The sequence below is a fragment of the Amphiprion ocellaris genome, chromosome 10, assembly GCF_022539595.1.
Source record: "Amphiprion ocellaris isolate individual 3 ecotype Okinawa chromosome 10, ASM2253959v1, whole genome shotgun sequence".
NCBI classification, from domain to species: Eukaryota; Metazoa; Chordata; class Actinopteri; family Pomacentridae; genus Amphiprion; species Amphiprion ocellaris.
Genome location: NC_072775.1, coordinates 27,790,720 through 27,806,496, shown reverse-complemented (window position 1 = coordinate 27,806,496; position 15,777 = coordinate 27,790,720). Strand labels below are relative to the sequence as shown.

Here is a 15,777-nt window from a genome sequence, read left to right as displayed (position 1 = left end):
CTGAAGAATATTACCTCATAGTTTTCAATGAGTGCCCAATTTGACTAATTACTTCAATTTTATAAAATGATAAGAAAACGCATTCAGAAAGATGCTACAGCCATCCGTCTTTGAAATCACAATTTGAATTTTTTATTTTTTTTACATTTTGTGAAAAAAATTGAGACTGTACCACTGCAGAAGACAAACTGCAAACATTACCTAATTTCTTGAATTGGCTGGTGTTTATATGATGACATCAGAATGAGAATCTGGTAACTAGGTTTTCATATACGAGGAATCTGACTGTTTTGGTGCATGACAGTAAACAGACACAGGTAGAAACTTTGATGCAGGATGAGAGAATAAAAAAAACAGCAGGTACTACAAGTCAAACAAACAGCAAATATCTGGATAAAAATAAGAAGCAGATGTTAAAAGTCAATTAAAAAGCAAAATTAACGCCACTATAAAGCAGTGAGTAATAAAACTAATAATGTATTTGCAATGTTATTTAGGTGAGTTAGTATCATTACTCATTACTAATTTGAGCTATTTTAAGGTGTGTAGTTTAGTTTATACATGTTAACATGAAATTTGTCTATAAGGATAATGACAATTTTTCTACTAGACATTTTTATGACGATTTAGGGTTGAAGAAAAGGCCTACATCAAAAGATGAATACTGACTTTAAGATTTAACAAACTATGATTTTCTCGTCCCAAAACTGAGCAATAATAATAATAATAATAATAATAATAATAATAATAATAATAATAATAATAATAATAATAATAATAATAATAATAATAATAATTTTTATGCACAGTAATTTCAGAAAAAGCAACCAAGTCACCAATTATGTGATCAGCTGAATGAAAATTAATTTCTGGTTCTGTGTTTTTCTCTAAATCCACCAGAAGGCGCCAGATTTCCAATCAACCTCGGCGCTGTGACGTTTAACTTCCACGACATCCTTCTTTGCAATCCACACGACATTTTCCTGCGCCATGTGCTGGCTGTTAGGAGAAGGTAACATCATGGCGTCGGGAGCAGAAGAGTCGTCCGGTGGACACGATGCAGAATTGGACGAATTATTGGACAGTAAGTCTTGACGTTATTTTTTTTTTTACAGCGAGTTTCTTTCTTTTAACTCGTCAGTATGATTCGTCACGGTGTTTAAACGGATGAAATTCGTCGCTGGGACCGTCCTCCTTGTCTCACCGTGTCAGAGGTTAGCTTAACGGGCAGGTGCTGGGGGGACCTCCTGCTTGGGTACCAAATACTGTATCAGGGCCGTGCAGAGGCCTTTGGAGGGGCAGGTGCTCAAAGTTAAAAGGGGGCACATGAAGCACGAATTTGAAACACCATACAGAAACATACCTGACAATATAACTGGCTGAATTGTAGCAACCCATATTCATGGAGAATGCAACATGGTAGCAGTGGTGCAATGGTTAAGTCTCAGGACTACTGCGCAGAAGGTCAGTGGTTCAATCCCTGATGTGGCCAACATTGGACCCTTCAAACTATTATTATTTTGAAGATGACTTTAGATCACTATTAGACACTGGACTGTTTAACTGTGGCTGCTCTTCCCGAAGTCTGGAGTCCTTGCTTTTAAATTTCATACCTTTTCAAACCATATACTGTATAGCCATGTATCCATGGTGCTGATTCATAATCTGCCTTTTATTATTTGTAGTGCCAATAATAAAGTTTTTTTAAAAAAGATACAACAGAAATCATGTATTTAAATATATTTGTGCTTTTATTCAGTTTGACTATCCACTTTGTGCAAGACAGCAAGGTTCTAAAAGTTTTTTATTTTATATTTATGCATATTATATTTAATTTGTCTGTATATACAAATGTTATAGACAAGTACTGATATGTTTAAATGAGAGGTTGAGAAACTCACAATTCAATTTTTTTTAATTATTATTGTTATTGTATTTATACTGCAATAGTCCAAAATTATGTGAAAATGCATGTACATAGTTTTAGTGAAATAACATAACCTCTGCCTCATTGCCTCTAGAAACACAGGAAATACGCCGCAACTCACTGACAGTAAAATAATACATGTCTCTGATGGACTTTGCCCATGACAAAAGAAACATAGAGAAACAAAAAGAAGCCTGACATACTTTATCCTCTCAGCACGCTGTGTGTGGTTAACTAGCGGCTATAACTGATGAGAGTTGCGTGCAGAGTCACACACACACACAGGATGCTCACTTCACTTCGTCAGTCATCTTGCAAAAATACACCGTGCACAAACGATTACTGCTGCAAAACCGCCTCACCATCAGTTGTTGAAGTCCTCCCTCGAGTCTCCGGTTTCTAGACTAGCGGCGCTAGCTCTGAGCTACAGGACGTGTCTGGGCACGTCAGAGCAGGGAGGGACGTCTACGTGGATCATGTGACCGACCGAGGGTAGATCTGAATTCTTTTTATTTTTGTTTTATTTATTTATTATTTTGGGCCTCAAATAATTTCACACACACACACACACACACACTTTAAATTAAATTAAATTAAAGAAAATTAAAGAAAATTTAAAAGGAACAGCTTTGTCAAAAGGGCACTTTGGGCATCAAGGAGCAAAGGGGCAGGTGCTTCAGCCCCCTCCGTCCCCCCCTTTGCACGTACCTATACTGTATCCAGAAAAGTAACATTGGTTTAGATATTCACTGACAGCCGGTATTATCATTCACACAAGCAAATAAAGCTAATAAAATTGGTGAAACTGGTATCACAACTCATTTTGTGTCGCTAATGTTAGCTAATTGAGATCCAGATCGATCCCTAGTTTGTGCCCCTGATGTATTAGCGAACGTTAAGGTTAGTGCAGTTTTGAAGAGAGAGTTAACCATCAATATTTGATTTAAAAACGCTTACTGTTATTCTGTGAGTTTTTCCAGAGTTGTGAAACACTCCTGTAACCACTTAGACAAAATAATAAACCATTTACTGGATGATGGAAAAGATTTTTAATGTGTTTCCCAAGTTGCCCTTCTGTTCCCAAACCAAAACAAAGATGACAGCCTGACACTTGGATAGAAAACAACTCTCATAGTTTAACCAACAGCCTAAAATATTTTTTATCATTCACTGATCGAAGTGTTTCTTCATCCAGATGTTTACTACAGTCTTTTGAGGATTCACGAAATGCTCTCAGAACAGCTTTAAATGTTTTAATCCATTTTCTGTGTTTTTCAGTCATTTTTACCTCAATCAAATGACTCAGATAATTTGGTTTATAAAATGTCAAAGTGAGTTTTGTAAAACAAATGGTTCAAAATACAAACACACTCAATTTATTGTCACAGTGGATGAAGAAAACCAGATAATACTTACATATCTCTGAACAACGTTTTTATTGTTTCTCAATATACTGATACATTAATCAACACTCATTTCAGCTCGAATACATACAAATGGCATTTTAACTTTTCATATGAGAAAGATTTTCAAAATGTAGACCTCATTGCCAGTTTTTTTGGTACATCTAGTGAGACCAACGCTCTGCCATTAAGCCTTCCTTGAGTTATTTTATGAGTTATAATAGAGTGTTAATTTCATTTTATAGCTGTGTTGGATTCTGTGGTTTGACATGCTGTTTAAAAATGTTGTTACATTAGTGTTTATTATACACTAACCGCTAATAGAACTTAGAAGACTTTAACTCTCATAAATGTGATATAACTAGGGCTGGGACTTTAACACGTTAATTTCGATTAATTAATTACCGCGAAAATAGCGCGTTAAAAATAATAACACAATTAATTGCACCCTCCTCAGTTCCCTCATTTCTGCCACACCAGTAACGCTGATGAACACTCCAGCCCAGTAGGTGGCAGTAATGAACCTAAAGTCTGTTTGTAGCCATGAAGAAGAAGCACAGAAAGCACTGAGTGAAGTCAGGCACTGGTGAACAGTGAAGGAAGATGAGATTGAGCTTGTTGGGCAGAAAGTTTTCTTTTAAAAATCTTCCTGATGGCAGCTTGGATAAAAGCCTGGTTGTGTGCAAATTGTACAACAAAGAGTTTTCTGATCACTGCGTCACTTCAAGCCGACGGTATCACCTCAATGTAAAACATGTTGCTGTTAGCACCAGAGCTAACGTTAGCTACGAGTCATGCTAACAGTGTAGCCATCCCATAATAGACCACTTTTCTACACAGTGCTTGAGTTTACAGAAAGTCTTAAAATGTTGAATAAAATCGCTATAATTGCACTTAGATTTGCAGTAATCTGTGAATGTAGCAGACAGATGAAAAATGCAGATAAATAGAAATGAAACATTTTTGTGGTTTAAGTTTTTACTCCGTGGAGGCTCTGCCTCCTTGGAGGAGGAATAACCTAAACAACAAAAATATCTCTTTTAATAACTTAATTATAAACTTTTTGTTTATAAAAAAATTGCATAAATAAAAATTGATATTCCTATAAAAAGAACCATCAAAATTACACCATTTATCAGACCCAGAAAAGATAAAAACAGAATGAATCTCTGGATTTTCAACTTTCTGAAGCTCCTTGAACTACTTATGCTGATTTTATGTGCCATACAGTGGAAAAAACAACTAAATTCAGGCTTTAAGTCATCAAAATCACTTTTTTCTATATGTCCCATTTTCCTTTTTTTAAATAAATTTTAAATTATAAACACGTATATGTCTATTCATTGATTCAACTGTCAACCGCAATTTTTTTTGAATTGAAAAACTTCATGTGTCAAATATTGCCATTTGACAAAACTGCAAATTGCGATTAATTAATTACAACGCCTGTAATTAATTAGATTAATTTTTTTTTATCGCGTCCCACCACTAGTTATAACAAAATCATCACTTTAAAAATAACCACAACCTTGAACAGCTCGAACAAAAACTGAAAACTGTAACCTTTATGACTGCAAAAATCATTGAAGGATTGTTGATTTAAGACCGTACTAGTTTTACGCAGGTGAAGTTTATAAACTGGAAAGCAGTTGTAAAGTGTAGTTTAGCCAAAAGGTGCTCACAGTGTCATGTTTACACTACGTTCACTGGGATTCAGCAAACACACGAATAAACAAAACGGAGTAAACTAAACTGATGGGAGAGCAACTGCTTTCACGGACAGTGCAGCCTCACTGATGAATTAGATTTTCATTTACAATTAATCGATTAGTTGTCAATTATTAAATTCATCAGATACTATTTTGACTATTTTGTTTAATCTCTCTAAATAATTTTCTAGAGGAAAAAAGACAATTATTTGATTCAACTTTCTTACAGGATTATTTGATGCAATTTGCATTATACTCATTTTTACTTTAAATTTACGATTACAACACTTGGTATACCCTAATTTCACTAAATAGATAATAATACCTACCATCTCACAAACACACAGCATATTTATTTTCCATCAAATAGTTAGCAGATACAGGCTCAGTGTGTACCCATTCAGTATTAGTTGAAGTAATAACTAAATGGAGATCCTCAGGTCCACTCTAACTTTTGATCCATAATGTTAAAGATAAGAATCACCTTTTTACGTCTCCCAACGAGCAGAAAACATCAATTAGACTGTCCCAGAGTGGCCCTGTTGCTTAAACCACTTATTGTTGCAACACTATCGCTGACAATTAGTGTTGTTTAGCTTTAGACAAAGTGAAATCACTTGGAATATGCTGCACAAGTTGTTAAGGAAAAAGTAGATTTTTACTTTGGTAATTAGGTGATTAATTCCTTAAAAATTCTAATGACCATGTTGGTTTTGATGAAATCTGTCTCTTTCAGGTGCGCTGGATGACTTTGACAAAGCGTCGGCACCTCCAGCACCTGAACCTGCAGCTGCTTCCTCTTCAGCCTGCAGTGGTGCAGAGAAGGTCTGAATCTGGTTCTGTCCATTTTTTAAAAAAACTTTCTATCCTCTCTTAATTGGATTATACTTGTGGTCATCACAATACTTGTGAATGAATTTGCTTCAAGTACCTGCAACAATCAAGTTTACTATCTAAGTTATTGTAACATTTTAACCCTCCTATGATCCCAGGCTACTTCACTGTCCTCAAACTACGTCGTTTGATCGAGGGGCCGTGTGTTTAAACACTGCAAAGAATGTCTTTCTTCTTCTTTCTTCACTTTCTTTTCTATGAATACATCTCATGCCTTCTTCCTGCCTGTAGCCACCCCTGCTTGAAGACTGCAAGCTCTTTGAGACTCTCTTTGAGGGGGACATGGCTACTCAAGCCAGGGAGGAGTGGGAGAAAGCCATGACAGAGTTGGCACAGGAGGAGCCGGAGCTGCTGCAGCACTTCCAAAAACTGTCAGAGGCCGCAGGCAAAGTTGGTAAGAAATACAAATTCATTATTTTTGGTTTATATATATTACTCCTCTTAATCACAATTCATGCTTTCTGTATCTGCATTCGCAAAGGTACATGTGACGGAAATCTGTCATCCACCCGAATCCACAGTGGTGCTTAGAACAAATGTTTGGTGTAAGGAGAGACTGTGTGTGGAGATTCTTTGTCAACTACACCTTTATAATTAATTATACACAGAGCTGTAATTGAGAGAGTCTCTGCAAGACTGTGGAGGTGCTTTGATTTTTCCTGCTTTCCATTGATGGAGCCCAAACATGTAGGAAGTTCTACCTCCTCCAGAAAACTTGTGTTACGTCTGACCACTGAGTTCGGCACATCTTGTGAATATTCATGCTCATACAGCTAAATTTACAAGTAGCTACTAGATAATGTAAAAATTTCCCTTTGTATTTTTCTGTCTGTGTAGACCAGCATTGACCTATTAGCATGAATAGAGCTGCATCCACTAGAAAGCGTGAATTGGCTTTTACTGCTTTGATCTTGTTCTCTAAATGCTGCTTGTGTATCCTGAACAGGTACTGACACTGCCTCCCAGCAAGAATTCACTTCTTGTCTTAAAGACACTCTCCGTGGCCTGGCCAAAAATGCAGACAACCTGCAGGTAGGTCGAGTCAGGACTGATTGATTGTTGTAAAACTGCTACAAATAAGAGGTAATTTGAAGACAGTCTGTGTTGTCCTCTTGCAGACCACAGGACTTGCTGGAGACGACCTCGTCAAGGCTCTGGAAGGTCTGGGTTTAGAGGAGGGAGCTGATGGAAGTGGTGAGGAGGGAAACATCCTTCCCATCATGCAGTCTATCATGCAGAATCTTCTCTCTAAGGAAGTGCTTTATCCATCTCTCAAAGAGATAACTACCAAGGTAGGGCATTGTTTTAATAACTGTTACACTACTCCTCAGTCTTCCTTTAAGAGTTTGTAGTATCTGTAACTCGCCCTCACAGTACCCAGAGTGGCTGGAAGCCAACAAGCCAAGCCTTAGTTCAGAGGACTACCAACGCTACGAGCAGCAGGCAAAGATCATGGGAGAGATCTGTAAGCTGTTTGAGCAGGAGGAGGGAGCTGCAGATAAAGACAGCACGTTTGAGAGCATCATGGACCTGATGCAGAAGGTGAAGCATCTTTTCACACATACATGCTATAGCTGAATATTTAATTGTAAATGTGACAGACAAAAGAAACCAGAATTTATTGAGAATGTGTTAATTTATAACTTCGTTTCTACTGTCCGTTTGACACCAGAAAAAATGCAAAACTGTTACTGTGGCAAAATTTTGTAATAGGAACCAGCATGTCAAAGAGAACTTTCTGTTAATTGACACCACTCTACAAACATCTTAGGCTCTAAAAGAGAGGTGAGGATGGTGTCAATTAACAGAAAAAAAACCTTCATCAATCTAACATTTTGTGCGACCACCTTTGAAACAGCATCAGTGCTCCTTAGTACACTCCTGCAAAATCATTTTGGACAACCAAACACCTCCCTGATTGAATCCAAGCATCTCTAGTGCTTATATCTCTTGCATTGTTCAAGGCTGGTCGTCTGCAAAAGATTTCCCTCCTATGTACTTATTTAATTGATTTTATTTGTAGGCAGGTCCATCCTTTTTGATTGAAAATGGCTTTGAACTAATTGCTTTTTATAACTTGTAGGAGAAGGAGATGCAGACTTACAGGAATAGACAATATTGAATATAAACAATGACCTGGTAAGAACAGAACAAAAACTGATTACTGACCAGAATTATTTTTCTTACAGCTTCAGGAACTTGGCCAGCCCCCCAAAGAGTTAGCAGGCGATGCGGTAAGTTGCAGACTGATATCTGTTCATATATACAGTGTTGGTTTGACTTGAGATTTGTGCAGTGAACGTACTGTGTTTTAAAGTACTCTTAGTGATGTTTTCAGAGTTAAAAGTGGAATTTGAGACTTTAATCCAACTCAGTTTTGATAAAATTCAGTGAATATTGTCTCACAGTCTGCTCGCTGCCACTTCTTTGTATGCACTGAAGAAAAAAAATCTAGTGTTTGTACACAGCCACGGCTCTGTAAATGGAAATCAAAGTGGCTCAAGCCAACTGTGCGTGTTTGTACTTGTGCACAGGACAGGGTTATAGGAGGGGATAGAGGGGAAAGCTGACAGTGGGAGAGAGTTGGGTGGTAAATCTGACATGTACGAAATATGTCAGTAGGCTAAATAGCTAAATCTTTTTCCAGAATCACATACTTCACCTTTAATCCAAAAAAATAAAAATACTCTCACCATATCTACCACACACCTGTCTATGTTCTAGAGTCTTGCAAACTCAGAGGCAACTTAATGTACAAAAAACTTATTCACCCACCTATAATACAATTGCTTTTCTTGCATTATTTTGATTTATTTGTTAACATGAACTCAGACTATTTAACTGTATCTGAGTTTTAAAGATTCACAGTATTGCTCCACAACATGGTTAACTTCCATGACATGCATTTATCACAGATCTGTAGTTTTTATCAGTTTTTTATTAGAATGATATAAGGTAACTGTTCCAAAAAAAAATTGTGTACATATTAGGGCGTTAATTTCGATTAATTAATTACAGAAAAAAACCAACGTTTTTAAAAAAAAATAACGCATTTAACCACATCTTTCTCAGTTCCCTAATTTCTGGCACACCTGTAACACTGATGCACACTCCAGCTGGTAGGTGGCAGTAATGAACCTAAAGTCTGTTTTCCAGCCGTGAAGAAGATGAGTGATGTCAGCACACAAGAAAGTTTGGTGAACAGTGAAGGAAGACGAGACCACATTGAGCTTGTTGGGCGGAAAATTTTCTTTTGAAAATCTTCCCAATGGCAGCTTGGATAAAATCGTGGTTGTGTGCAACAAAGAATTTTCTTATCATCGCAGCACTTCAAGCTGACGGTATCACCTCAATGCAAAGCATGTTGCTGTTAGCACCAGAGCTAACGTTAGCTGTGGCAGTCCTGATACCGGCAAACGGTGTAGCCATCCCATAATAGACCACTTTTCAAGACACTGAAAGTGCTTGAGTTTACAAAAAGTCTTAAAATGTTGAATATAATCATTGTAATTGCACTTTGAGTTTGCAGTCACCTGCGAATGTAGTAGACAGATGAAAAATGCAGATAAATATAAATGAAACAAACATTTTTGTTGTTTAAGTTCAGGTGTATATCTATTGATCGCTTCAGTCATCAACCAAAATTTATTTGAATAGAAAAATGTATTGCGTCAAATATTGCTATTTGACAAAAATGGGATTGATCGTGATTAATTACAAAGCCTCTAATTAATTAGATTCATTTTTTTTTATCGTGTCCCACCACTAATACATGTATATACACACACTTATAAACTGAAACTTATGAACTAAACCTGAGCTTCAAACTGCTTTACAGTGTGTTTCTCAGCACATCGAGGGGCTGAGGATTGAACCTTGCCATTAGTGGACAACCGACTCTACCATATTTGCCATTGCGGCACCAACAGTAGAGTCTAAAGTTGTGAGGAAGTGGTTTCTACCTAACTGTGTTCTTCCTGTTTCTTCTTCCCCCTCCAGCCTCCTGGGTTTAACTTTGACATGGAGTCCCTCAATCTCCCAGGAGGCCCTGGGGCCGGTGCAGCAGAGCAGTGCTCCATCATGTGATGAGGTGGCGTCGTAGTCCATCAGGAGCAGCGGAGGGTCACTCTGAGTGTGTCGGCTACAGAGAGGGATGACAGAGTGTGAAGCAAAGGTCAGGCAGGGTTGTGACCAAACCGTCGATACTGTTCGCCCTCAAAAAGAAGAAGAAGAAGAAGAAAGGTGTGTGTAAACGGAGGAGGCACAAAAACACCAACAGGAACCACACACAAACATTCTCTTCTCTGTAAAATCACTGAGCATTTGAACAGCTTTGTATTAGTTTGTCAGCAGCTGCCACAGATTCCTTCACGGTTTAATTTTAACAGAATTCCTATAAGAGGAAAAATCACACTGCTGTCATTTTTACATGCTGTTTAGCCTAATGGTGAAATCTATCAAGTGACTTCACGGGTATGAGCAGTGCCTTTGCAAAATAACTTTAAGCTATGGTTTTAGGTCTCATCAGAATTCTGCTATCGTTCAACTGAGCACTTCAGATTATAGTTTTAAAATAATTTGCAATTTCATCCCAGGTTTATACCAAGTAAATGATTGTTGTTTTGGTATTTTACTAAACCTAAAATCTGTACAGGACTGAACTTAGCAAGTGAACTAATAATATGCAAGAAAATAGGATAAAATGAGTGTACATTTGTTAATTATTAAAGAATTAAAAGGATTAAAAAGACGACAGAGGGGTTAACGCCTTGTGAAAAATTCCCAACAGAAGCTTCTCTATCTCAGCTAGCTAAGTTCAACGAAAGCCATTCCCTGCGTGTTATTCCCCATTCCTGAGTATTGATTTAAAGTGATTGAGATGATGATTCCTGGATGCCTTTGCTGTGGTTACAGTGATCATTATAGTGTAGAGTTACTGTGCAAAGTGCTTCCCCTGTGATTCCCCGTGTTTTTAATGTGCAGAGTGATGTTTTCTTTTGGTATGGGGTCCCTGCGAGGAAAGAAAAACACCCAAGTGATATTTCGGGGTGTTTATCTTCTGATAGCATGAGCATATGTCCATTAAAAGTACATCATGTTCTTTCCAGAAGCGGGCAGAATAGTAAACATCACATGAGGAGGAAAACATGCCAATAATTCACGCAGGTACTCTGCTGGAGAAGACATCAACAGCCTGATGTTAGCACTTTTTTGCCGGTGGTTGCTGGGTTTGTTTACCCTAGTGGACAAACGGTTACATCTGTAACTATAGAGAAAGGTCTAGAAATCACACAAGCGTCAGCCCATCAATAACTGTACGATACAGGGGTACTGTGAAAGGACACAATCAGCCATGCACTGAACAGAGATCAGATTTACATGAAACACAGCCGAGGCTGTTGTGGAGGTTTATAAAGACTCGTGGTTTTCATCACAGGGTCCGATCTATTCAACTCTTAGGGCTGATGAAAAAGTGTCCACCACACTGTTAAAAAATGCAACCTGTTATTTGACACTGTTTTGTAAATATATCAAATTAAATAATGATGCAATACCATATATGTTTGTTGCTGTGGATTATTTGTCATTGTCATTTGTATCAGCAATTTGTAGAAAATACTATGTTCATGGTTCTAATTTGCTACACGAGGAGGCAAATTTTCTTCTTTTTACTACACTTGAATTTGTTCACTATAATAGAATCTGCTGCTTTGCGATAGATTAAACTGTCCAATGATGTATAAAGTACATTATATAAAATGACAATATTTTCTGTAAAGGAGAACATTAAACTGACAGTATTGGATAAAAATACAAAACACCATGCATGTCGATACATTTAAAGCTGTGCAATTTAAAAAAGGTCACAAAGTGCATACAGGAGATTAAAAATAAAAACAATACATAAATACTTAAGAATATGCAACATTTATACACATCTGGAATAAACGTTGTTGTGCATTTTAATTAAATGTCAGAAAAACTGAGTCCAGCACAACCAGCTACATCCATACATGCTTGTGTATATGGAATTAATTTGAATTTTTTATGTATAATGAGTATTTTTATGCAAGTACATGTTGATAATGCTTACATACTTGCCGTGTTCTGTTACTTCTGGGCGTTTGATAAACAAAAATGTCTGTTATGCATGAGTAAATGGAACCCCGTTTAGCAACACTGGTTAAAAAGATAGAGTTGCTATTATCATCCTTCTTTAAATTCTATTTGAAGTGGAGCTAGAAATTCCTGTGCGCATGAAAAACCCTGCTTTTCTAGTAGGAAATTTGAAATATTTAAAAATCTGAACTTCATGTCCACTTCTAAGTTTTTCTGCAGCTTTCATTTTTAAAAAAAATCTCCGTATTTTTCCCATTTTTTATTGACTTTTTAAAGTGCTCAATCAAGGAGAATCTCATCACTGGAAGAACCTAGTAACCATACTGACTACTATTTCCACTCTAATACTTCCTCCCCCCACTGCTACTATCAAAATATTAAGGGAACCATATTAAGGGATCCTAGTGTTATTTCTTATGTACCTGTATTTGAGTAATTTAAATATTACAGTTAAGACCTTACAGTTACAAAAAATGCTAATTTACCAGACTAATTCAAATACTAAAATTAAGACCCCACAGTATTATCACAGTCTGAGTATTATACATGATACAAATGGTCATTAAATGGTCATATCGTTGTAAATAAAGCCTTTTTTTAATATATATATATATATATATATATATATATATATATATATATATATATATATATATACACACACACACGCACACACACACGCACACGCGCACACACGCACACACGCACACACGCACACACACACACACACCAGCTTGTGTAGAAATACGTAATGTAGATGTGTAATAAATCTGTGGATGTTCTCAGTCATCCAGGTCATGATAAGTCTCAAGCAAGCATAAGTTATGGCAACTGGACTAACCTCGTGTGAGTCGAAAACGTTTCACCTCTCATCCAAGAGGCTTCTTCAGTTCTGAAAGCCTGGTGGGGAGTACCAGATATTTATCCACCAGGAGGGTGGTGGCAAAAACAAGTGGACAAAGACCCGAAACCAACAGACTCGTTAGGTGTTAATGTGAGTCGTTAGCCTTTGATGGGCGGTCGTTACCCCTCCCAGCCCTCTAGGAGGGTGGTTGGGGGTCACCTGACTGCAAGTGGGACAGATGGCTGCACCTCCTTGGGAGGGCTCTAAGAACGGCGTTGTAAGTGGGAGACAAGTGGTGTCTGAGGCCCCCTCCTCTGTTCAAAGATGGCCGTTCTAGTTTGACATGAATGGCTTCTTTTACCCCTCTCTCAAACCATCTGTCCTCTCTGGCTAGAATGCGCACCTTGTGGTCATCAAAGGAGTGCCCCTTCTCCTTGAGGTGGAGGTGGACTGCTGAGTCCTGGCCTGTGGTCGTGGCCCTCCTGTGTTGTGCCATGCGCTTGTGTAATGGCTGCTTAGTTCCAGGGGGGAACAAGAATGGGCCAAAATACAGAGCTCTGAAGGAAGGACTGGCGGCAGTCCTTCCCAGGCGGCCACACAGAGCAAAACAGCGGAACTGGACACCTATGACAAATGGGTTAAGAATTTGTCAGACAGAGAGCTCACTCCAGCCGAGCGGGGGGTCCTTGCCAAAGGACTGAACTTTGCAGTCACACCAGATGAGTTACCGGTGGTGGACTTGGTGACGGCCACAGAATCGGCCATTAGGAACAATAGGTTGTCAGAGACAGAGGCGGAACAGATCAGGCTTAAGGTGTCGGCAGCACTCTCCAGTGCCAAGTTACCCCCGTCCAACATCTCCGCACAGGAGAAACGGGCACTGATAACTCTGCAGAAGGATCCCAACATCACAATCCTACCTGCAGATAAGGGGAGATGTACTGTTATCCTTAACACAGCTGACTATCACTCAAAGGTCAGCAGCCTCCTATGTGACTCAGCAACTTATGAGACCCTAAAACGAGACCCCACCAACACCTACAAACTCAAAGTGGTTAACTGCCTGCAAAAACTGGAGAAAGGTCAGATCATCGACCGGGCCCTGTACTACAAACTCTATCCAGGCGATGCTATCCCTTGCATATACGGGCTGCCAAAAATTCACAAAGAGGGCGCCCCTCTGAGACCAATTGTAAGCAGCATCAACTCTGTGACATACAACATTGCTAAGTATCTTGCCACCATCCTTTCCCCATTGGTGGGGGACACCCCCCACCACATAAGGAACTCGATGGACTTTACAAACAAGGTCAGAAAAATCAGCTTAGACCCTGAGGAAACTATGGTTTCATATGACGTGACTTCGCTTTTTACTTGCATTCCCACTGGAGATGCAATACAGACAGTAAAGAGAAAACTGTTGCTTGACAACTCTCTGTCTGAGAGGACCAACCTCTCCCCCGAACAGGTGTGTGACCTCCTTAACCTTTGCCTCAGCACCACTTATTTCCAGTACAACAATGGTTTCTACAGGCAAAAACACGGCTGTGCCATGGGATCCCCTGTATCCCCCATTGTAGCTAACCTGTACATGGAAGAAATGGAGATTGTGGCACTGAGAACATTCAGTGGCCACTCCCCGAGGCACTGGTTCAGATATGTGGATGACACATGGGTCACCATCAGGAAGGGTGAGGTCGAACCTTTCACAGAACACCTCAACTCGGTGGATAAAAACATCAAGTTCACAAGAGAGGATGTCCAAGACAACTGTCTGGCGTTTCTAGATTGCGTGGTACGCATTGAAACCAATGGGGAACTCAACATTGAGGTCTACAGAAAACCCACTCACACAGACCAGTACCTCCTGTTTGATTCACACCACCCACTAGAACACAAGTTGGGGGTGATCCGTACCTTAAAGCACAGAGCACAGAACATCCCATCAGAAGCGGATGGAAAAAGAAGGGAACACAAACATATTCACTCTGCTCTTCAAACTTGTGGCTATCCAAACTGGGCTTTTATCAAAACAGCAAAAAAGCGCAGGGAGGATAAGAAAGACGAGGACCACAAAAAGAGAAACAACATTGTCATCCCCTATGTGGCAGGAATTTCAGAGAAACTCAGGAGGATCTTTAACACCCACCAGATCCCAGTACACTTCAAGCCCAGCAACACTCTGAGGCAAAAGCTGGTCCATCCCAAGGACAAAATTCCAAGGGAGAAACAGAGCAATGTGGTGTACGCAGTGCAGTGCAATGAGGAATGCTCTGACCTGTACATTGGAGAGACTAAGCAGCCATTACACAAGCGCATGGCACAACACAGGAGGGCCACGACCACAGGCCAGGACTCAGCAGTCCACCTCCACCTCAAGGAGAAGGGGCACTCCTTTGATGACCACAAGGTGCGCATTCTAGCCAGAGAGGACAGATGGTTTGAGAGAGGGGTAAAAGAAGCCATTCATGTCAAACTAGAACGGCCATCTTTGAACAGAGGAGGGGGCCTCAGACACCACTTGTCTCCCACTTACAACGCCGTTCTTAGAGCCCTCCCAAGGAGGTGCAGCCATCTGTCCCACTTGCAGTCAGGTGACCCCCAACCACCCTCCTAGAGGGCTGGGAGGGGTAACGACCGCCCATCAAAGGCTAACGACTCACATTAACACCTAACGAGTCTGTTGGTTTCGGGTCTTTGTCCACTTGTTTTTGCCACCACCCTCCTGGTGGATAAATATCTGGTACTCCCCACCAGGCTTTCAGAACTGAAGAAGCCTCTTGGATGAGAGGTGAAACGTTTTCGACTCACACGAGGTTAGTCCAGTTGCCATAACTTATGCTTGCTTGAGACTTAGATGTGTAATGACAGCATCTATCC

The 15,777-nt window shown here is 39.4% G+C and overlaps 2 protein-coding genes across 2 annotated transcripts; both read left to right on the top strand.

The window, feature by feature from the left end:
• The first annotated feature begins 955 nt into the window (after nt 1–955).
• Nucleotides 956–11,492, top strand: pex19 (peroxisomal biogenesis factor 19). Its single transcript, XM_023294793.3, has 8 exons — nt 956–1,084; nt 5,776–5,864; nt 6,165–6,327; nt 6,880–6,965; nt 7,052–7,225; nt 7,308–7,475; nt 8,123–8,167; nt 9,933–11,492. Exons 1-8 carry the CDS (start codon nt 991–993, stop codon nt 10,017–10,019), a joined length of 906 nt encoding a protein of 301 aa, XP_023150561.2. The 5' UTR covers nt 956–990; the 3' UTR covers nt 10,020–11,492.
• On the top strand, nt 10,087–15,751 carry LOC129349818 (uncharacterized). Its single transcript, XM_055014326.1, has 2 exons — nt 10,087–10,175; nt 13,417–15,751. The coding sequence occupies exons 1-2, from the start codon at nt 10,087–10,089 to the stop codon at nt 15,512–15,514; spliced, it is 2,187 nt and encodes a 728-aa protein (XP_054870301.1). The 3' UTR covers nt 15,515–15,751.
• Nucleotides 15,752–15,777: the final 26 nt, after the last annotated feature.

Coding starts and splice junctions, on each gene's coding strand:
- LOC129349818 (XM_055014326.1), top strand. CDS start 10,087: ATGACAGAGTGTGAAGCAAAGGTCAGGCAGGGTTGTGACCAAACCGTC. Junction 10,176..13,416: donor GAAGAAGAAGAAGAAGAAAG/GTGTGTGTAAAC, acceptor ATGGCTGCTTAG/TTCCAGGGGGGAACAAGAAT.
- pex19 (XM_023294793.3), top strand. CDS start 991: ATGTGCTGGCTGTTAGGAGAAGGTAACATCATGGCGTCGGGAGCAGAA. Junction 5,865..6,164: donor CCTGCAGTGGTGCAGAGAAG/GTCTGAATCTGG, acceptor TCCTGCCTGTAG/CCACCCCTGCTTGAAGACTG. Junction 8,168..9,932: donor AAGAGTTAGCAGGCGATGCG/GTAAGTTGCAGA, acceptor TTCCCCCTCCAG/CCTCCTGGGTTTAACTTTGA.